The sequence below is a fragment of the Micropterus dolomieu genome, linkage group LG13, assembly GCF_021292245.1.
Source record: "Micropterus dolomieu isolate WLL.071019.BEF.003 ecotype Adirondacks linkage group LG13, ASM2129224v1, whole genome shotgun sequence".
Taxonomy (NCBI): Eukaryota; Metazoa; Chordata; class Actinopteri; order Centrarchiformes; family Centrarchidae; genus Micropterus; species Micropterus dolomieu.
Genome location: NC_060162.1, coordinates 14,273,748 through 14,296,456, shown reverse-complemented (window position 1 = coordinate 14,296,456; position 22,709 = coordinate 14,273,748). Strand labels below are relative to the sequence as shown.

The following is a 22,709-nucleotide window of genomic DNA, read 5'->3' as shown; positions in this document are numbered from 1 at the left end:
AAATTGCACTGACCGTCATGCCGTATTTGATGATGAGCTTCATCAGGTCTTCTTCTATGGTAGAGAGGAATGTCTCACTCGGTTGCTCCATCAGAGGCACGACCAGCTCCAGGATCTTTGCCACGTTACATATCACCATGAAGTCATTCTGAGTCTGAAATGTCAACACAGAGACAGACGCACAGTCCAAAGCTGAGCTGGACAACAACTTGAGGTCTTGAGCACTTCAGTGTGCATTCACACGATGGCAGGTAAGAGCGTAAGCACACTTATCCCAAAATTTAACACGGCCTACTGTGCCACACCATTCCAGCTGTTGGCAGTAATGTGCCTATAGGCTGCTTTTAGACTGACAATAATCAGCAGATATTAATAAGTTTAAGTTTATGACATTTAAATAATATTATTATTATTACTATTCATTAACTTACGGTAGAACCTCCACAAATGGTTATACCATAATATTAACATTCTTCTTGATGATAATAATAATAATATTGCATAAAACACTTGAGTAGGGTGGCGCGGTGCAGTGGTTAGCACTGTCACCTCACAGCAAGAAGGTCGTGGGTTCAAACCCTGGTTGCCCCGGCCTTTCTGTGTGGAGTTTGCACATTCTCCCCGTGTCTGCGTTGGTTCTCTCCGGGTGCTCCGGCTTCCTCCCTCCATCCAAAGACATGCAGGGTAGGTTAATTGGTGCCTCTAAAATTGTCCTTAGGTGTGACTGTGAATGGTTGTTTGTCTATGTGTACCCTGTCTACCCTGCGATGGATTGGTGAGCTGTTCAGGGTGTACCCTGCCTTTCACCCAATGTAAGCCTCCAGCCCCCCCGCGACTGGAGGGGGGCCCTGTACGCAGGATAAGCGGATGATGGAAAACACTTGAGTACTTGCAAATACAGCAAGGGTAGGTTTCGGGACAGACCGTGCTGAACACATTTTTATTGGGCTGCCACTAGATGGTGCTCTAACACAATGTAAAAGCTGGTGTTGTTCATTTCTGTCCCGTGACAAAGTGATTTATCATACTTTCAGGCAAATAGAGGATTATAGATTAATACTGAACAAAATGATGTTGTACTTACATTGCACTTGGTGGTCAAGTAGGGCTGCATAGTCATGGCATGTTTGACCATTAACTGTGCTCTGATCTTGCTGAACAGGTAGAGAGTGGTGATGCATGCTACCATACGACCTGAGTTGACTCCTTTGTCCTCACAGTCTGAAACACAAACACAAAAGATTTCTCAAAGGAAAGTAATGTTTAACCCAATAACAATGCAATAAAAATGTTCTACGCAATTACACTACTACATTTCTTGTCATTACCTGCAAGAGACTCCTCATATTTCAGTATGTGTTCCACCAGATTGTCCACCAGCTGAACGCAGGCCTTCTTGGCAGGTTTGTACGAAGCTTGCTCTTCTGACTTCAGCAGCTAAATAGTCGCCATACAAAATGACATAAGATGCTACACAAAATATGCACACAGCAGCTTTCATAAAAAACACAAGCTGCTGTTGAGATGTCAAAAGAGCCAAGAAAGTTCAACAACTCACATTTTGAAGAAGCTGCTCAAACCAGTCATAACCTGTATCTTTACACGCCGACACCTGGGGTGAAATCAAAACATGAAGTGAGTGAAGTTTATGACAATGTCAAAACACCAAAATGTTTCTTATTTGAACGATGGCGCCGGCATTTCTGTCACAAGCCTAGTTAGTACGCACCACATCTGTGATGTTCAGGATCTTCCGGGTCATGGCATCTTTGTCGTGGCTGGGTGTGGGGGTGAACCAGAGTTTCTGGAATGTCTCATTCACCAGTTTCTGCATGGGAAAAGATGTTTATGTATATTGAATGAATATTGAAAACTATCACTAAAAACGGTGTAAGTTGCATTCACATAAAAATAAACACAAACCTTGATCCCCTCTTCATCGTTGACCCTTCGGATCATCTTGACACACATCTCAGTGATCTTGTGGAAGTCCGGCTGCTCCAGACAAATATCCCTCAAGATCTTAATGACCCTCTTTCTTACACTTATACCGGTGTCCTGTGTAAAGACAAAATGGGTACAAGGACAGCTTATTATAGACTTAACATTAGAGCTGCAACGGTTAATCAAATAATCGAGTTGTCAACTATTAAATTAATCGGCAACTATTTTGATAATCTATTAATCAGTTTGAGTCATTTTTTAAAGAATCCACTGATTCCAGCTTCTTAAATGTAAATATTTTCTGGTTTCATTACTCATCTATGACAGTAAACTGAATATCTTTGGGTTGCGGACGAAACAAGACATTTAAGGACGACACATTTTTCAAAATTTTTTGACATTTTGTAGACTAAACAACTAATCGATTAATCAAGAAGATAATCAACAGATTAACTGACAATGAAAATAATCATTAGTTGCAGCCCTACTCAACATAAAAATGCCTTTTTTGTAATTTATTGGTATGAATGGGAAAATATCAGGTATCCAGTGAAAATGTAAAAATCAAATATGGAAGATAAATACACTCATGACTGACAAGCAAAAAAGAGTAAGGGATAGTGATAAAATAACATGTTTCTACAATTTGCTGCACCATCATGAGCACACTGGACACCTGGGAAAAAATAGTTACACTTGTCACATGCGTGACACAGAACCTCAGTTTAAAAATGGTGAAAGGGGAAATTACCAATATCCTTTCAATGAGCATGTCATAGTACTGCTCAATGAGCTCTGGTCGACTTAGCACAAAACGGCCAAGGAGCTCCACAGCTGCCTCTCGCACACTGGTGGAGTTGTCCATGAGGCGACAATGAACCCCACGCTGCATATCCAACTGAAAAACAAACGGGGACATCAGTCAAGCACAGACAAACATTACTGAATATTATGGCTGCTAGTTTGGCTGTGATAAATTGGCATAGTTGTCTGGTAATGCAACAACACTAGAACAGAATCTCGTGTTAGAATCAATAAAATTACTTACCCGTGCCAGAATACTTGGATCCACAGCTACTACTTCAGACAAACACTTCATGGCTTTAGTTCTGACTGCAATGGCACTCTCACCCAGCACTCTCAGAATCTATACAATAGAGACAGTAAAAGAAAAGTTAGTTAGTGATAGCCAACACAATATAATCGCTTACTCATGTTTATTTTAAATGAACCCTCTTACCTGTGATAAATAAATATCAAAGCTCTGTGCAAACGGCCTCATAGAGGCTAGATATCGGACAATCAGGCAGGAGTCTTCATAGTCTACTGTGTCAGACCTGAAAGAAAGATCCAGAAGACCGTGTAACACCAGGATAGGTGAACAAGTTCAACAGCGAATGAAATTAGTGCAGTGCTTCAGAATGAAGCAGTATTTACCTAAGAGAACTGAAATGTGATGGTGGAGTCTTGATGACCTTGCGGAGGAATTTCTTTCGTGTCTCTGCCCTCTGCATAATCTCCTCAATTGAGTCGGTGTCGTTGGAATGATGTCGTCCTCTTGTGTCCTCGTCGTTGTCATTTTGAGACCGCATCGCTTTCTCTGCCTCACTTGTAGCGTCCCTGAACCACTGGGCAATATAAAACTTCCTGGCAAACTATATGAAACAAATGTATGCATATGTGATGAAATAATAACACTTTGACCCTAAGGAACCCTGTCTAACCAGAGTCTCTTTTATACTAAATCAAAAAACCTGCAATAACCCACTGACCAGGCATTTGGGAGCTTCAAATAAGTACAAGGGCTGCATATTACTGCATGCAAACACTGATCATCCTGTCCTTAGGGATTCATTAATGTGACCATAATGATTTCTGTTAAACACACAGCTTAGTGTATGAAAATTAAACAAACCACTATGGAGGGATCTGTCTCAGCACTCTCATCTAGGTAGTCCAGCAAAGCCTTCTGGAGTTGTTGGATCTCATCACTGCCTGGAGTCTGTAATGAGATCAATGAGAAGGGAGCATCTCAAAAGCAGTTAAACACCACTGTTAATTTATCTCTGTTAAAACAATTCTGTAATTATCTAGCCTACCTGTTTAAGGATGCGGTCAATAGCCTTTTGGTCCAGCTTGCTAGTGACAGCGTCTTTACGCAGGCGGGAGGCGACCGTTCCAAGGTAGTCAAGCGATGCAACCCTGAGCGCCATTTCTGTCTGCTTGTTACTGAACTGGTGCACCTGGAGCACAAAAGGGGGGGGACAGATGTCACAAAAAAACAACAACATCTTTTTAGTTTCTACTGGACAGGTAATGAGTGATGACACCTTTTAAGTAAATGATGCCACTTACCAACAGCCGGCCCAGTAAACTGAGTAGCAGTTCAACTGCAGGCCACTCAGGTCTGTTGACAGCAGACAGCAGGTCATGAACAAAGTTCTCAAACAGAGGCCTGTAGTCCTCCTCCCCCTGCTTACTGCCACACCTGAAACATACAGAATACAAGCATTTTTATAATATATTTTTGAACAGTGAGCCAGTTAATATGAAAGCCTGAAGCTGGTATACTGTGGAAGGACAATGTGCAGGAATAATGACTTACTTCTTGAGAAACACTGACAGAAAGTTCTGAGCTGTCCTCATAGCAGTTTCATATGAATTTGTGATGAGAACTTCTTTATCCACCTATAAAAAAAGTAACCAGTATGTCAAACAATTTCTCAATCTAAACATGTTTTCAGATACATATGATTTAAATATCTGTTAAACCTTGGCAGTTACCTTCTTTTTATGTTCACCCTCTGTGTCCCTCTCTGAGGGAAGGTTTACCACACACTGGATGAGCTGCAGAACCAGTGCTGTGACCATCTGGACATACACGGGTCCTCCATCTGAATCACTGCTGTTTAGCCTGGGGAGTATGAGACATAAGCATCCTTGAGCCGCGCAGAGGACTTCAATGATCAATGCCTTCATTCATGTAATTTTATTGAGCAAATATTCACTCGAGACATACTTACCTAAAGTTTCTGAGGCTGCGTTTACTAGTAGGAAGTCTAGCCATGGAGGTGAAGATCTCTTCAAGAATGAGCTGCCTGTGTTTCTCATAACGAGTGAACACCTAAGGAAGAGTTAAATGCAAAGCACTAAATTAAAAAATAAAAGACACAATCTGAAGCCATAGTAAAATGAACTACAATAATACTAAACTTCTTGCCATAGCAAACTTACCGCTGTCACCAGTGTGATGGCACATAGCTGCAGTTCACTGACATTTTCAACAAAAAATGGCGTAATACCCAAGGTGGACACCTAAAAGTCGGGCACAAAAGCAATCAGGTATGCTCAAGAGTCAAAGGTTTGAATTATGTCAGACCAGATTAGGAGTCTCACCTGGAGAATCGTGGTGTCGGTTAGCAGCTGGATCTCCAGGAGCTCTGAGATGTTGGTCACAATATCACACACTTTGCTGTAGAGCGTGACGACCACCTTCTGTTTATGGGTGGAAGACTTTGCTCTCTTGGACTTTGAAGTATGCACTTAGGTGAAGAAAATTATGGGAAAATTAGATGTGAAAAAAAGTGTAAACCACTTTAAACATCAGCAGCAAAACACTAAGGCTGCAGGTAATTTTTGTGCTATTTCTTACATAAGTGAAAAGATAATTTAAGCCACAATCTGTTCTAAAAAAAATCCAACTTGGATCAGCCAATAATATAAATAAATATTTGAAGAAAAACTTAAGAGAAGAAAACTGTGCTGACCTCCGTGGTGATCCACTCTGTAGGCCGGGTCATACTGAGGGTACAAGGAGTTTTGCAGATGGTACTTGGTGAACTGCAACACCCTCTCAATCACATCCTCTATATAAACAGCTTTGGGCATGCACGGAGATGTCATGATGTTGAGTGCCGTCAGACAGGCATCAGCTGACTTTGTCACCCGCTCCATGATAAGGTCACGCCACAGCCGCTCCTCGTCCATGGAATCATTACCCTACAAATTTTGAAAACAATTAAACTACCAATAAAAATAAAACAAAGGACAAAACTTGAGACAAAGAAAAATGTGATAAAAACGCTATCACTCCCACAGCTAGAAAAACAATATCAGGCTGACAACTTACATGATTCATTAACGTGGAAAGTTTAACGCTGTCCTGAATGTTCTTCTCCAGGATATTCAACATTTTCACAAGTTTATCAGATGAACACTATGGATCAAACAAATGATTGGTTACTTTCACAACAACGCAGCTGTGACTTGCTGGTCTTTACAACAGCTAAATATCAAGCCGGAGCGTAACCATGTGACAGTGCACAAACATACTCCTCTTACCTTGTTAAAGATGCCCATAGCTTTAATCTTAGCAGAATCACTGCCTAGCTCGCTCAACTGGTGCTTTCCAAGCAAGAGCTCTTCAGGTATCTCGTCATCATCTGTTTGAGGGCACAAAGTTATAATGTTGAACATTTTTCAGCTCAACAAATGATGAGGAGAACTTGATGTGTACCTGTGGCAGTGAGGTCCACGTCCTCAAGGCTCTCAAGAATGTTGTCCAAACTGGCCGTGAATCTCTTAAATGCGGAGGAGTCCATCTTTTCTGTTAAGCAAATGTAAACAAATCGATTAATAAAAGTATGCAAATATGTAAAAATCATTAATATTATAAAATAACTGGTAAAACAGCACCTTCTGGTGTCAGCTTGGAATCCTTCCTGCTTTTGTGTTTCTCCTTTTTCTTTAATTTTCTGGCAACTGAAAAAAAAAAGTCAACAATAACATGAATCAAATCCTTGACAGCAGCAAGCACTGAATATTTAATAGAGAAAGACTTGGGAGTAGTAATTCAACTATCCAGGCAATACGCCCAGCTGATCACTGGTTTCAAATGGCAATAATTTTAATGACAGCCATCACAGACAAGAATCACAATTTGCATCGTCTGACACTACTACTGTTCTATTGTCTAAGGTAATTAAATGAGATAGAAAGAAATTTGCGTTGTTAGAGACAAAAAAAATAAAAACACTCTCAACTTTATCTACAACCTTGTGTATGGCGGCATCAGTAGCTTAGTCCGTGGGGACTTGGCTGATCAAATCCAGCATGAACCAGTCGTACAGAGTGGGGACTAGTAGCTTGAGAGTTTACCTTCTGGGCACTGCTGAAAGTGCCCTTGAGCAAGGCCCTGAACCCCTAACTGCTCTGGTCGTCTGACTACATGGCAGCGCCCTTGCTCTGACATCACTTTATGTGTAAAGGTCCAGTTTTGCATGTGTGTCTATTTCGGATGTGTATAATAATAATAACAGAAAAAATTAAATTTCCTCAAACAGGACTAATAAAGTTTGGGGTTTTTTGCCTATGACCACAGGCAGACCTATACAAAAAGACTCACCATCACTCAGGCTTGGTGGTGGAGAGCCTTCATCTGAATCATCTGGGAATTCACGATGACGGCTACTGTACCCCTGGCGAGCATTGCCTCTCGTCTCTTCATGCTTCCATGTCTTGTCGTGATCTTTCTTATACCTTTTCCCTGCAGCTGTAACAATAACCGAAAAACGATAAGTAAGAAAATACAGCACTTTAAGCACAAAACATTGCTTTGATAAGTAAATACAATTTAATATAAAAATATAAAATATTTGGGGAGACATATTTTTTCATGTTAAGGATTACTGCATTGTAAAACAATATTCTGTCAAAAGTGGAGACTGCATCATTTTTATGACAGATTTTATAGTACTGTTGTGTATGTACAAACACTGAATTCTTTTTAGGTTTAATACTGACACTCATTGTCAGAGTCATCACCATCAGAGTAATCATCTTCATCGGAGTCCACCTCAGCATACTTGGATCTCTTACTGATCTCACTGTGCCGTCGCTTGTTTGTCTTCTCACAAATTGAAATCTCTGCAGGCACACGAGGTGAGTGAGTTTTCAGCGCAGAATACACTACAGTACACTACAAAAGAAGATACAATCTGCAATTCATTAATGCTGTGATAATAATGATTCCTTGGACAGTGGTTTAAAGTAAATAAACAATTCACCCCGTACAGTTGTGCGTACATATTTAATAAACAAAGTAAATCATACCTCTCTTTGATTTGTCAAAGGTGGATGAGTTCCTGGATCTGAAGCCGTGTGCATTCCTGCTTTCTTTAATGATCCTTCTTACCTCATCAGTACTGAGTTTCTTAAGCACAACAACAGGCTTAGCACCTTTGTTTAGGCTCTCAACCAATGACACTCTCTCTAGCCTGACCAGGGGCTCGTTCCAGCTCTCTTTCAATTTAGCTGGAAGTTGGGGATCTTTTTCTTTCCCATCCCGTTTCAATTTAGGAATCACAAAGTTCTTCAGACTTCCTGACTTGCCACCCAGTAGGTATGAGGGGAACTCACTAGGTTTTGCCTCGAAAGACTGCAGTTTGTCTCGAGCTTGGCAGCTAACTCTGCCATCCCCACTTTTCCTCTCTTCCTTATTTTGGGCATTTTGAAGGCTGTAACTTTCTGTCTTCTGTCGACCGTTGAGGTCAGTGGATTTTCTGCTTCCATCTTGCTTCACTCTAGGGATGTCAGTTTTAGTATGCTGGTCAGGAGAGGGTCTGTTGCTGTTTTCTCTTGACAAAGTCTTGTGTTTCTTTTCTCTGTCTCTATCTTTATCTTTATCTTTATCTTTATCTTTATCTTTGTCTCTGTCTCTGTCTCTGTCTCTGTCTCTGTCTCTGTCTCTGTCTCTATCTCTATCTCTATCTCTGTCTCTGTCTCTGTCTCTGTCTCTGTCTCTATCTCTATCTCTATCTCTGTCTCTATCTCTATCTTTGTCTTTATCTTTGTCTTTATCTTTGTCTTTATCTTTATCTCTGTCCTTATCCCTATCTCTGTCCCTTACTTTGTTTTTTCCAAGTCTGGAGTTACGCTCCACCTTGCTCATGGTTTTCGGAGTCTTAGGTTGGCTGACATGGGATCGGTGACTGTTGTGGTTCTTTTCCTCTTTGCGGCACGAGTCCGAATGCCTATCCTGTTTCTGCCGTGGTGTGTCTGGCTGTCTGTCATCTGAGTGTCCCTTGCCGCTGTCAGTTTTGCCATCATGTCTGTGTTTGGATTCGCGCCGACTTTCCTGCTTCTGTTTAGGGGTTTCTGGTTGTCCCCCATCTGAGCCAGGCTTCCTGGGGTTGTCTGCATGCTGTTTGATGATCCCAGGTCTGTTTTCAACAACTTTATCTACCTTTTCATCAGTCTTTGACTTTATGCGCCGAAGGTGGTCCTCACACAACTGCTGTGCTTCCAAGACCACTACAGGCTGTCTTATCAGCCTGCCAGCTTGCTGCAGATCAATACTGACCATCAAAGCAGGCCGACTGGCACCGTTACTTGCAGCATTCGTCTTCTTGGGTGTCAACATGGTGTCAGTGTTGCCCCCTTGTACCGTAGGTCCGTCACCTGAATCACCTCCGGATTCCTGAGGATACGAGTCTTGCTTCCGTTTCTTCAGTGGCTTATCTGCAATAAAGAAACACACAAATTGGATCTTCTCCAAATACAAACTAACCGAGGTCATGAAAGTAACTGCACAAAGGCACAGGGCAAAGGCAGACACACAATACCTTTATCCTGGACTTCTTTAGACCACCGCTCTCTCTCACTGGCCGTCTCGCGTTCTATTCTCTCAATCTCCGCAAGTGTCTCTATTTCAGCATCATCAAACACAAGCCCACTGACGACTCCAGAGTCCTTGGTGTTTGGCCGAACAGGAACCTGCTGACAGCTTGCCTGCTCCTCAGCACCTAACTTGTTTGACAAGTCCTGGGCACTCCTTGACAATTGATTGTTATTATTATTCATCAAATCAGTTTCATGGTCTGAGCTGATATGTGATTGATCCACGTCTGGACTCTTCACTCGGGACAGTTTTAAAGTCAGTCTGGCAGAATCTTTTGATGGAGAACTAACAATGCCATACAAGGCATTTTTGTCCACCTGTTCATTTTCTTCTCTGCTCATTTCTTTCTGCTTCTTTTTGCGGTCAGCAGAAGTGAGGAGCAGGTCAGGTGCTGCACCTGGTGGCACATCGGGTGGAGGTGACTGCATAATAAGGGGAGGCCTGAACACTGCTAAAACACAAACAAATTCAAGGAAAAGTGAGCACCTTAGAACAAGCACTGGCAAAGAATTAATTGTACAATGGTGCATTATTGTTTATCCACAAACTCAAGAAGAATTGACTTGTTGCTAAGGCAGCATACTTTTTGCAGTCTCTTCACTCCCAGCAGGGGAACACACAGACTGTGGTGATTTAACTGGAAATGCCACAGCCCTCATGGAGGGTTCATTCTCCTGTTGGAACACATTAATCGACATTAATCGTTGCATTTAACAGTCAGCATCTGCTGAGGTCCTGTTCAGGATATCTTGATTCTCTGCATTACCTCATTTCCCAGTCTGTCGGCCATGTTCATGTAGTCTTCATCTGAGCCTAGTCTCACATTGTGATTTGATGAATTACTTGATAGCAGCCCAGAGACCTTGCTGTCATGGATATTTCTCACGCCGCTAGAAACTAATACACAGAGCGAAGGCAAATATCCAGTTAAATTATTTTTTATGGGCAATGCCTCACATCTACCTGAGGGACAGATACATTCTTTTCCACTTTAATAGACAGCTGGAGTTTTTGCCATGTTACAGTAAGTGTGTGTCAACCTATCAACATGCTCCTCGCCACTTAAGCATGTATAAAAGTTAGTAAAGTTAAAGGAGTGTTTGAGCAAATCGCTTGCAGCCAGCAACATTTATCTGAAACACCATGAAGGTGGTGTCATTTGAAGAAAGAATAATTGTTTTCCTCTAAATATCAGTGGGAGGAATTTGATTATCTGATGTTCTGTGAGGGAACATTGTGTGTTCCCCTTTCAGAGACATGTGGACTGTACAGCATGTAGTCCCTTGTGGAAGGCTTCCTGTTTTAGGCAAAATGCTTGAGTAACCCATTAATCAAGATGGCAAACACGCAACAATCACTACACAGTACTTGTTTTGCTGAATATTGTCCACCATGTTTTATTTTAAGCCAGCAAAACTACAAATGCACACAAAATGATGATTAAAGAACTCTTCTTTGTTATTCCTCAATAATAAAAGTTTAGCACAGTCATGGCAGACTGCTAATGACACATTTTGCTTGACTTAAATTTGTACTCACCTTGCTGAGTCTGTTGGTGTTGAGAATAACTGGGTGGATTGTACTGCATGTAGTCTGCAGGGCTCTGAGGTGTATAGGGACTAGGTATAGGGCTGTTCTGCTGGGGTACGAACCGAGTACCTGATCCAGACTGTGGGGATGTAAAGCATCTGTGAAGGAGGAAGAAACAATCTTAGTGGAAGTACAGATACTCCTGCTTCTTCATCATAGTTGACAGTATGCTGGCATTGCCTTACCCAGAGGGGCTTTGAGGGACAGCGGTTTGCTGATAGTTTGATCCTGGACTCCCATGCACCTGATTTTGAGTTATCTTGTACTGTTGCATCAATGGCTGCTGCATTACACCTAAGAGATAAGTATTAAAAAATCTCTAATTAAGGTCATACAAACAGGGAGCTGAACATACACATAACTCTCCTATGTACATCAGAAATGGAAACTCAATAATATAGGTTTTCATATCAGATAACATCTACACTTATTGAAAAACCTAGCTCAGGTTAAACAAAATATTCAAAAGTGAAAGTGGAAAAGAATAACAACGCTAGTGTATAGCAGTCTCCAGCTAAACTAAACACTATCTACTCAATATCAATACTGGGTACAACCACTAAACTACAATCCTATAATAATCTTATTTTGAAGCCATGGTTAGTGGTGGTGTTAGGGTTAGGATGCTTGCATTATATTGAGAGGCATGTCTCCTAATTAGTCCCCCTGATTCTTGTACTATAAACTGTAAATGGGGGTTGATGAAACATCAGAATTCAAAATAATGCTGTCCAATACAACACCACTACTATGTGCAGCCACAAAAATTACCATATAGTTGAATCAAGATCATTGCCAACAAAAACTGAACATTAAAAGACACGGTAATGGCTTGCATTATGTATTACATAGTTACATAATGAACTGGTAACTGAGTGTATATTTGTAAAAAAGTACTCTGAATCTCAGTCACAGTATATACACTGTAATGTATGTATAATTACAGTATTATGATGTATGAAATTAATATGATAATAGTAACAATAATATGATAACTATATATATATATATATATATATATATATATATATATATATATATATATATATATATTGCGAGGTACTCCACAATGCCCAAACTACTGTTTCTGTATTTCAAGCTTAATCATGTATACTTGTTTATCATTCTAAAAATAAAATGTATTATTCAGAGTGATGAAGGAGGAGGTTAAAGCTGCAGGAGAATGGTGAGGGCAAAAAGTTATGTAAATCCTGTCTGGTGACAAGAACACATTGAGCTCATCTTTTGGATCATAAGCACTAAGTTCCTACTGCTGGCTAAAATGGCACAAATAATCATAACAGCAACATGTTTCGCTCTGAACTTCAACAGGCCCGTGCATCATTGTTGAAAGATTCTTGAAAATATATCTTAAAATGAGATGAGTGTGCGGTCGTCGCTACCACAAACGCTTGTGGTTTATTTTTTTTGACTAATGTTCATCTTGCAGTTGCCAACAACTGTAGCTCTGCAGCACACACGCTGCACAAAGATTTTCTCTCTCTTTTTTTCCCCAATATGGCACAAATAATGATTCAGTATACAACATACTTATAATTACCTGTAATTGCAGGCTAGTGCGACTCCTCATAAAACTACAAGGCTTACCTTAACAAAGGTTTGAAGACAAATATGCAAGTGTTTATGGCAAATATGGCAACGTAGCTAACACAGCTAAGCCTTTAAGAACTTTGTATGGGATTCATGTTAAATATATTTTGTAATAATATGTCTGTTGTTAAATATCACATGTGCTATAAATAGGTGAAAACTATAAACCATTAGTTGTGACTTCTAATTACACATTATCTAACAAGCTGTGTTTACCATACTAGGTGAAACTGTTCAAGATGCTTTATTCCCACCCAAGGAGATTTTAAAAGAGACAAAGAGATTAATAAAAGATTTCATCTCTTTGTTACCAAAAGACAATAAAAACATACTTTCTCGCTTACCAATAATGGCACCTAGCTGTGGTGATAGCTTTGGCCTTATTTGACTAGGTTTTAAGATATCTGTCTGTCACATTTCCTCCGCCACTCCAAAACGATTGAGGTGAATGGAATAAAATTTTGGTGCTCAAAAATTCCACAATGGGTGCTTAGAAGTTACGTTACGTTAAGTTAAGATGCCAACCATGAACATTTGGTCTTTGAGCTAAGCTAGGCTAAATACATACAGACTGCTCATTATCTGTATTTAGTGTTAGTACTGTTCCATACCTCTTGTGATGAAGAAAAAGTCACCGATAAGAAACTAACTAACATGACCTCTGAGTGATGTCAAAGAGTAAACAACGCAACTGGTGATGTTGCTCGTGGTTCCCAAACTGTTTCTGCAATGCCTCCCTTTTTCGAAGCCAAAAAACACCCTTTGACTTGTTACAGCAGAAGAAATACTAGGTGTAACATTAATTATGTCAGCATTCCACTAATTACTGCAATGCACTATAGCAATAATAACAGTATTAGTTATAAATGTGTTTGACAGGTAAAAAAAGGTCTATTCAACTTAAGTTTCATGCAACGTTTTTCTAGCCACATTGGCTCTGCCCCCCAGTTTGGGAACCACTAGTGTAGTGAAGCTAGGCACAATTAGTGCGTCTGATCCAAGAAATGCTCAGGTGAAAAATTAGTTACAGTGTAAACCAAGAGCACAGCCAGTGAAAGAGCATGCACTGAGCTCAACTGCAGTCTAGAGCAACGGCTCAATGACTCCTCCTTACCACCCCAAACCTTGTGCTGAGTTGGCATACTTTTGTCCCTGAAGATTTTGGGGTTCCTGGACAGCAGAGTTTGAAGAAGCATTGGCATGTCACCCTCGGGTTCATCATTTCCCAAGTTGTCCTTCAACTCTCTGGAAAGCAAACAAAAGTACAGTCCACAGTCATATTCCAGGCAGTAGCTGCCCACTGGCCTAAATGCAGTTTTGACTAATGCATTTTCATTCCTTCCGATGTCAATGATCATTTTCTGTGCAGTTTAGACTAGCCCTTCATGTTTCTGACAACCCAGAGCATTAGCTGACCCATTTAGAAAAACAGTGACTGTAATGTGGTCATTGTAATTGAACCAGCAATGCCTAACTTCACTATTAAAGTAAATAGTGAAACAACACTTTTTAATGCATTCGCACTACCACAGCTGACAACAAAATCAACTTAACAACTACAAGAGTGCACTCAGTAAAGTGCAATGTGTACAAAAATATTAGGGTGATGGGTCCAGTAGTATGCTAGATTAGCTGCGGACAGATAAACACACACCACCACAAGCGTGATCTCCTCCAGGCGACAACAATTTCTTCCCTAATTCTAAACAAATTTTAGAATTAGCCACCTCTACAAACCTGCTAGTCACTACTGGCAAGCCTCTATTTCATCTAGCTTTTTATTTTTACATTTGAATTCTCTTTTTAACTGTCAGTGAGGTGTAAAAGATGGGTGAGTGGTACTTACATGTGTTCAGTGGAGACCTGGTTAAGGCTTTGTGCCAGCTGAGTCACCAGATTCTCATCCCGACACCCCAGCAGGCTGCTGACCTCTTCGGAGATCCTTCCATTGTAGAGCAGACTCTTAGCGGTGGTGGCAGGGAGAGGAGAAGGTAAGGGCAGCTGGTTCAACACTAAAAGGATGATGATGGAAAGACAAGTTAGGTTGGCTGGAAAATGATAAAACTGTTTTGGAAAAGCTCAGTATGAGAAAATATTCGAGTATATAAGGATTTAAAATTGGAAAACATGCATCTGGCGCACAGACAATGTACATTTTAAGATATGTTCACTTGAGCTTGATATATTTTACATGTAAATTTTCAGGTGAAATTAAATAAATTAATCTAAACTCAGAATACATTTATTAGATTTCATTTTTTCTAATCAGAATAAACATACTGACGGCCTCTGAATACATGCCAGCTCTTTCATGATTTATTTTAAATGCTATAATAATATAATAAACATGCTGTCTATCTTTTTATCAAAAGACCTTAAAAGTATGTTAACATAAGAGTGAAGAAAGATCCATCAAGCTCTATGTTTATTAAGTTACCCCTTTATTACTTTCACAATCTAATGCAATCCAATACAGTAGTTCTGCAGTAAATCACATCTTTGTGAAATGTTTGATGTTACATTGTTTTAACAGTTATTCATTTTTGCTTTCATCAAAACAGGTTTGGGATCTTTGCGCCTACAACTTCTCATCTTCAGAAATATAAGCCACTTTACCTCAGTCTGCCCTGTTTGTGTTTAGGCTGTGTGAACAGTATTAGAGAGATGATGTTGAACTTACAGTCTGTCAGGCTAGCAATTCCAGCGAGAGTAGTGATGGGAACATGAGGCATATCACCATTCATGCTGAAGATGAGGTCAAGAGGTCGTGTCAATGCACAGGCTGCTCAGTATCACCAAACTCTTCCTATTCCTCACATCTCCAAAATGCTGCAGAGACAACAAAAAAAGTGGCAACAGAGAGACAAGATGTTCACTGGCAACAAAGTTTGATGCCATTACAAGCAGCACTGTTCCTGTTAGGATTATGAGTATTGAGAAATAGCCAAGAGTTTCAATCTAACTACAGTGTGCTTCCTCTGGGTTGGGGATTTAAAAATGTGTCAGTTCATGAGTGTGCATTATTACACTGCCAACATAACTGCACCTCTGACGTAGACAGTTTATACCGGCCTTACAGCAAGCCTGGGCATGTCTTTATAAGTTATTGATTTTTAACACCTTCTGGTGTCCAAACGTGCTTGTTCCCTGTTCGTTTTTTCCTCTATAAACACACACTTTCAGTGAGGAAGGTTAGCTGTGGTATTTAAACCCTGCTCAAGTCGAACATGCAATTGCTGCACAAACATACAAACTATTAACAATTTTAGCTCTCATACGAACGCAGTAAGTCATTGCAAGTGGACTCGGGTGGTGACAAATCTATGATAGATTTAACGTTGATGACAAAAAGTTTCAACGATTCCGTATCTCTGTGTGTCTCTCTATGTATCTCTAAACAAACGTCAGCGTGTCTGCGTTTTTTATATTCATATTCGCAGCTGAAACCTACTAACGTTAAACTAAACAAAAGACGAAGGCAATTTACAAAACCTTGTAGTTAACGTCATGTCTCAAATTATCTCTTTTGTTACAGTGTTAAGGTTTCCGGGGCTGTCCAAACCCATAACTTACCAGCGTCGTTAGCTTGTCTTAATACCAGATGTGACTGTATTATTACTCACATATTATTATTTTGGGGTGGCATTCGCTTGCTACGAGTAAGAGCAGCATAACGACGTCTGTAAAAGTGACTAAAATCAACTCGGGGTTATCCGGCTAGCACCAACTGGGGATGTAAGTTAGCTAACGTAGGCTAACTGGGAAGGTATCTGTAACTTGCCTAAGCTAGCACCGCCGGGAGTGCATCAAACCTAGCTAGCTGTGGGTTGCCTACTCTGTGTCGCTCTTTTTATAACACGGGTCGTGTATGGGTTTAGATCTTCAACTCACACTTGCTATGGCCTTCATCGACGCATCTCTAGCTCAAAAAGTGGACCTCGGACTTGCCTAAGGAAGCGTAACCCCGACCCGACGCCAGGGAAGCAGGGGTACAAAGCAAAGACCTCATCACAAATCAGAATGATCCCCTTGGCTGATCCCGTTAACGGTTCCCAGCGGCTGCCTGATGTGTCTGTTAAAGCTAAAACACTCAAGGGGGGGTAACTATTTGTCCGGAAAAAATGTTGTTATCGTTGAATCTGGCTTATTTACCTCTGGATGTGATGAGAAAGAGAAGTGGTTCTGGTGGAGGAGGAGGAGGAGGGGGAGGAGCAGGAGCAGGAGCAGGAGCAGGAGTAGGATGGCAGCTGGAGCTGGAGAAGAGTCTCTAGCTCCCTCTCCGTCCCACCGTTCAAACAGCTCCTCCGAGTAACAGCTAACACAACGGCAGTGATTCCCGTCGGGAGGACTGGGGGGGTTTCTTCTTTCTCACGGCGAACATGTCTGCTGGGAGGCGAATAGCATCCCCTGAAGTCGGCCTTATCAGATGACGATTTTTCCCCTTCAGATACAGGGGGTAATTAGCGGGTAGCGGCTAATTGTCGAAGGAACAACAACCGGGGAACAGAGAAAGGGGGGATCCACAGTTGCAACCCCCCTAACCCTCTATCTCTTTCAAAATGCCGACCGGAAGAACCGGTAAAAGCAAGAACTCCCTCAACCGGTTGGGAGTCAGGCTAACTAACGTTGAAGACCCTACTATACGGACATAATCGGCCATTGATAATCAGCGGGGACCTCCCAGGATCCTTAAATAATATTACGGTGGTGGTTTGCCAACAAAAAAAAATCAAGTATTTATACAGGGAAATAATTAAATCCAGTAATGATTAAAGAGTATTCATGGGGTTTAGCATCATATTGGTCTGCGATTACCGTACTTTAAAGCTTTGACTAACAGAACTAAAACACTATTCCTGACATTATGCTTCCCTTACAGTGGGATCTAGTAACGTTAGGCCCAATTGCCTAAATTTTATGTTTTGTTTTTTTTATCAGGTGGCATTCACTTCACTTGTGTGGCCTTGTCATCACAGTAAACACGTCAACAACCAGCTAAACAGGTGACTGCTTCCCACTAAAAAGAAAACGTACACAGCATTAACCAAAGTCTTTGTCTCAAGTTTCCTCACATGCTCTAAACTATTCAGGATTGTGAAAAGAAAAAGTGCAAAAACACGCGAGCCATTTGAAAACATACTAATTCAGAGTGCATAATAGATCAACGTCTAGGCCTGCTGGGATCAGCTTTTTCAATTTCATAAACAGGTTTTGGTCTCCCTCTTGTGGAGACAAATTAAAAATTATTTGCAGACTAAAGCAAACTTTTTGCTGCTTCCCTATCTTTCAGTCTGGGTGACTCTTTGTTCATGGCATGTAAGTAATGATCAGGACTATCATAAGCATTCATTTTAGAATATTTATTTATTTCTTTTTGCCTCAAAGCAAAATAATATAATAAACTTTTTGCTTCAGCAACTATAACGTACTGAATTTTTTAGGTTTAGGTTGTAACAAATGCTGGGGTAAATGGTAACAATTAGACATAAGAAGCAAAAATGAATGCCACACTATGTATTATGCTTCAAAAACATGTTTAGTAAAATATAAGAACAATGTTTCTCTCTCTCTTTAACAGACTATGTCTAATTGACTCAGGTGTGTGTGTGTGTGTGTGTGTGTGTGTGTGTGTGTGTGTGTGTAAATGTGTAAATGTTTGTATGTTTGTGTGTGTGTGTGGGGGGGGGGGGGGGGGGGGGGGGGGGTATAAGAGTGTGTAAGTGTGTATATTCTAAATCAGAGTCACAGTCAGTGGTTGAAATGGGAAAGTACTCATTAGTAAGCAGTACCGGCACATCTACATTTAACTCTTTGGCATACCGGGACATTTTCTTGCGAACCAGCACTAGACAAGCTGCCCGTACACCTTTCTGCCCTCTCCACCAGCAGAGACTGAGTATGAAAAAGATTGGGGGCCACTACACACACCAACTTGGGAACAGCATGTAAATGGGGAGTGCTGGCACCAGTTCATGCACTAGTCACAGTGCTGACAAATGAATGGTGGTAACTCTGGAGTGCAGGATTGATGGGCAGAGACTGCATAGGGCACTCTGTAACACACTTTAAGAAAGACGGTATAGAGGACAGTTGTAACACTTTTTAAAGAAGTGATCAATCCACCCAACCCCTGTAAGCCATTGTTTAGCTGTATTAGCATAGTGGTCTGAAATTAGCCGTGGGAAAATGCATCACATGTTGAGAAACCACAATTCAATTGGTAGGGCCTACAATTCGATACTAAACAAAATATAAAACATTTCATTCATACCTCAAAATAAATTTTTTCTGGCCTATATATTCTGATGGTGCCTGTTTCCAGCCATGACAACCACCTTGCCTGATCAGTCTTCCTTCAAGAGAATAAGGTTATTTAGCTGTGCAGTACTTGATGAGGAGCTTATGACATAATAGTATGTCTATTTTGATGGTATTTGTCTATATTTTATAGCCAACAACCATAATATTTCCAAGGCACTTGTAGCTTGCTATGGTATTGAATTTGGGCGTTTAGGGAGACTTTTTAAATTATTTACTCAGTTGAAGGTATTAGCTCTATACATTTACTGTAGAACTTGGATTAGTATATTTTTGAAAAACAGTACCACACACAAACACTGATATGAAAAGCCAGCAGCTGATTCCTGTAGTTTCACGAGTGGGTAATAATGTTGCGTTCAGGACCGCGGGGTTTCACGGTAATTACTCTGCTTCAATGGGTTTAACTATGAGCCTCTAACCCGTGACGGTCATGAGGGCTTTCTGCCCCTCTCTGCTCTAAAGCACACGGAAGCAAGATATTTGAGGAGGGTAATCACACAGAGCTCCGAGGAACCAGTCTTTCTGAGAAGGCATCCCAACCAGAGGAACTGTTCTCTGCAATTGAATTATCCAATTTGGTAAGATGGCGGTTTGTTTGTCTTATTTTTTTTTTTCTAGCAGAGGCAGCCCTATTATAGGCGTACTTTAGAATATTTTTTATTGTGCAATGAGTTCGCCTACTTTAAATGAACAGCTGGATTCCAAACAGGCTATTATCTGATCAGGAGGAATAGCTGCAGACTGCTTTAGCATCAACTTATTATGCAACTACAAGTGATGCTATCTCCCATCAGGATGACTAACAATGACCACTTCGTATAACAGATTATGTACTGATCGATTCTTGATCTTTATACTTAGGCTACTCTGTAGGCCTACATATTTTACATATTTTATGCAACCTAAGTCAAGTTTTGACAAAAAACTTATACTGTAGCCTATAGCTATAGATATTCGCTATCAAACATATACAGTCTATGTTTTTACATATTTGCAAGCATTGGTCAGCCAGTTATCAGATTACTCTTTGGTGCCTAAACACAGGGCGAGAGAGCACCAATACCAGGTGAGAGAGGGATGAAAATATAGCAGGACACGCGTTAGTTTCTGAGCAGTAGGCTAGTGGGGGCAGAACATATTGAACTTAATCTGAATGTGCAAATGCTGCAAATACCTACCCAGAAACTATTTTATGTCACTAAAAAGCAAATGACACATGTCAGCGTAAACATTGCACTCTCATCTAATTAAAATGTTACCCAAAAAATATTTTCCTACAGAAAGACTTTGCAGTCTAAGCAGTAGGGTGGAGAAAGCAGTCAGAGATTATCCATTTCTATTATGTAAAAATGGTTGACGCTTTTACATAAAAAAATCCATTAATTAATAATTACTAAATATGATACATTTTCATAAAATTTTAACTTTTCCATTCATTAATCTTAATGAGATAGGCTTACAATGAAGACAATGAAAAAATATTATATTAACACTATATTATATAACAAATATATAACAATATAACATGCACAGCTTCAGTGGTTAAGCTTGACTAGACTGACTGTGTCCTGCTTGGATGCTGATAACCATGTAGGCTACATGCATCCTTGTGATAGTGATGTCTAGTTTTTATCATTATATAGGCCAAGACCTACCTTTATTTACATGATAAAAAGGAGTATGATTCCAAGCTGTTAGAAATAGTTAGTCACTATGTCACTACATTGTACTTGCACAGTTTATGTGATTTTCTGCTGACTTTCAGCTGGATGTGGTGTAATCGTACAGACGGAATGCCTCGTGGAGACTTCAACATTTATTTTGCCAGCAGCAGACGAGGATACATCAGAGCAGAGGAGTATGAGGATTTCAGTGACCGATGCTTGTTCTGGAGCATTTTGTATTCTGTATATTGTGGTGAATACTATAAAATGGATGTGCCAAAGTTAATAGATAAAGCATAAACTAAAAAATGTTCTGTCTCTATGTGAATTGTGTTGTACGCCACAGGGCAGTGGGCATAATTCTTCTGGTGGTCATCCTGGCAGCTCTCCTCATCCTGGGCTGCTGGTACTTCAAGAAGAGGAGTGGCTACAAAATAATCAGGGTGAGCCCAAAGTATTAGCTCACATTTTATACTTAGTTAGGAGTTTTGTGTTATTCTAATTAATAGAAGCAATTTCCACCCTTCATTTGATGGGTCAATCAAATTGATACAATAAGGTAAATTCATGTGAAAATTAAGATGCTAAAACTGATTTACAACTTCTTTCAAAGATCCGTGTTCCTTGTTGAATTTCTTTTCATGCTGCATTTCTTGCTTTCCCCAAATTTATCACCTTGTCCTTATTTCTTCCCGTTTTCACATTATTCTTCACACATTTTCTCTCCTCTGCAGAACCCTCGATCGGGTTCACCAGGTTTCACAAGAGGCCAGTACTCAGAGGCAGGACCATCAGCAGATAACAAGATGGCTCTAACTGATTTTGGCAGTTTCCTACCCGTGGTGAGGGACAGGCAGTTACCCTGGCTTTCCATTATCTGTCCCTAAATCAAGTATTTTTAGTCAGGAAATGGAGAAATATTAAACAGCTGGACACATAGGAAGTAAAGGTATTATTGTTTGCCAATGTAAACACATCTGTCATTTTGAATACATAACCAATCAACAGTAAGTTGGTTGGCAGACTTAAACTCTCTACAACCTAAAGTCCATAACAGAGGGTGGACTTGTTTATTACAAAGCCTCCAGGCTCTGAGCAGCGTAGAGCATGTGAAGCTGATGCAATGGGTGCCTGAAGGAGAGATTATTGTGTCACCAGACTTGGGGTAGGTATTAATAATGTTTCATTCCCAAGGGTGGTATGTGTATCCATGCATGTGGGGGAAAAGTCAAGGGAGGAGGATCAGATCAGCACCCTCTCATGAGTTGAAGATGAAAGAGCAAAATGTTCTTTAATAATTCCCATCTTTTTCTACAGCAGCTGTTACCAGAGTTATAGAGGAGAAAATAGCATTTTAACCACATTGGACCCACTGTTGAGCCTAGAAAGTGCATTAAGTTTCCAGATATGATGTGTAAAATGTAGCATTTGATATGATATAGCCATTAAAAAAGGCAACATCGATTTAAATATTCAATATTGTATAAACACAATATATGTTCAGTGAAAAAATATGACCCTGTCAAGAGTGTGGAAACCTTTCTTCACATTTTCAGCTGTATCATTTGGATGCATTTGTTGCATTCTTCTCCAGATTCCCAATGCTCCTCCAGCCTATGAAAAGGTTTCCTCTGGACAGCTGCCTCCTCCCTATTCCCCCTAAAGGACTTCTGTAGAAGATGGACAGATATCTGAAGAAGAAAGGAAAATACTGGACAACAAAACTGTATCTGTTGTCTTATATGTAATCTGATGTCACTGTCAATATGGTTCCTTTTGTTTCGTAGCTAGATATACCAAAAGGTAAAACAATTGTATCCCTCACTGTTTAAAATTATTCACATGAACGAACACAATGTATATACTGGGGTTGTTTCAATAAAGTAAAAATGATTTCACAA

General features: G+C 40.3%; 2 protein-coding genes across 11 annotated transcripts in view; one reads left to right on the top strand and one right to left on the bottom strand.

Annotated features, from left to right (window-relative positions):
- LOC123982084 (nipped-B-like protein) overlaps positions 1-17,420 on the bottom strand; it is a 22,754-nt gene extending 5,334 nt beyond the window's left edge. Inside the window, exons 1-35 of one of the 6 annotated variants that reach the window (XM_046067453.1) lie at positions 16,976-17,420; positions 15,504-15,652; positions 14,670-14,835; positions 13,938-14,068; positions 11,398-11,506; positions 11,162-11,310; positions 10,389-10,519; positions 10,206-10,296; positions 9,567-10,073; positions 8,056-9,462; positions 7,768-7,869; positions 7,349-7,495; positions 6,640-6,705; positions 6,461-6,550; positions 6,286-6,386; positions 6,074-6,160; positions 5,712-5,943; positions 5,341-5,486; positions 5,179-5,259; positions 4,968-5,068; positions 4,729-4,858; positions 4,550-4,632; positions 4,300-4,432; positions 4,044-4,187; positions 3,860-3,946; positions 3,382-3,599; positions 3,185-3,281; positions 2,993-3,091; positions 2,696-2,842; positions 1,924-2,058; positions 1,730-1,828; positions 1,559-1,612; positions 1,329-1,437; positions 1,085-1,221; positions 14-154 (exon numbers count right to left, since the gene is read on the bottom strand). In XM_046067453.1, the coding sequence (XP_045923409.1) occupies positions 14-154; positions 1,085-1,221; positions 1,329-1,437; positions 1,559-1,612; positions 1,730-1,828; positions 1,924-2,058; positions 2,696-2,842; positions 2,993-3,091; positions 3,185-3,281; positions 3,382-3,599; positions 3,860-3,946; positions 4,044-4,187; positions 4,300-4,432; positions 4,550-4,632; positions 4,729-4,858; positions 4,968-5,068; positions 5,179-5,259; positions 5,341-5,486; positions 5,712-5,943; positions 6,074-6,160; positions 6,286-6,386; positions 6,461-6,550; positions 6,640-6,705; positions 7,349-7,495; positions 7,768-7,869; positions 8,056-9,462; positions 9,567-10,073; positions 10,206-10,296; positions 10,389-10,519; positions 11,162-11,310; positions 11,398-11,506; positions 13,938-14,068; positions 14,670-14,835; positions 15,504-15,567 (5,721 nt within the window). In that variant the 5' untranslated portion in view covers positions 15,568-15,652; positions 16,976-17,420. Of the gene's footprint in view, positions 1-13; positions 155-1,084; positions 1,222-1,328; positions 1,438-1,558; positions 1,613-1,729; positions 1,829-1,923; positions 2,059-2,695; positions 2,843-2,992; positions 3,092-3,184; positions 3,282-3,381; positions 3,600-3,859; positions 3,947-4,043; positions 4,188-4,299; positions 4,433-4,549; positions 4,633-4,728; positions 4,859-4,967; positions 5,069-5,178; positions 5,260-5,340; positions 5,487-5,711; positions 5,944-6,073; positions 6,161-6,285; positions 6,387-6,460; positions 6,551-6,639; positions 6,706-7,348; positions 7,496-7,767; positions 7,870-8,055; positions 9,463-9,566; positions 10,074-10,205; positions 10,297-10,388; positions 10,520-11,161; positions 11,311-11,397; positions 11,507-13,937; positions 14,069-14,669; positions 14,836-15,503; positions 15,653-16,714; positions 16,914-16,975 lie in introns of those variants that run through there. The other 5 variants (XM_046067454.1, XM_046067457.1, XM_046067452.1 and 2 more) reach the window with 5 other exon arrangements.
- Positions 16,523-22,709, top strand: mlana (melan-A). Of its 5 annotated transcripts, XM_046067464.1 has the most exons (7): positions 16,523-16,923; positions 17,762-17,826; positions 19,607-19,722; positions 20,910-21,002; positions 21,155-21,251; positions 21,543-21,650; positions 22,403-22,709. In XM_046067464.1, exons 4-7 carry the CDS (start codon positions 20,914-20,916, stop codon positions 22,469-22,471), a joined length of 363 nt encoding a protein of 120 aa, XP_045923420.1. In that variant the 5' UTR covers positions 16,523-16,923; positions 17,762-17,826; positions 19,607-19,722; positions 20,910-20,913; the 3' UTR covers positions 22,472-22,709. The 5 variants fall into 5 exon arrangements, with proteins under 5 accessions (XP_045923420.1, XP_045923416.1, XP_045923415.1 ...); XM_046067463.1 differs by lacking the exon at positions 16,523-16,923 and having other exon boundaries at positions 17,049-17,826; XM_046067460.1 differs by lacking the exons at positions 16,523-16,923; positions 19,607-19,722 and having other exon boundaries at positions 17,041-17,826; positions 21,543-21,647.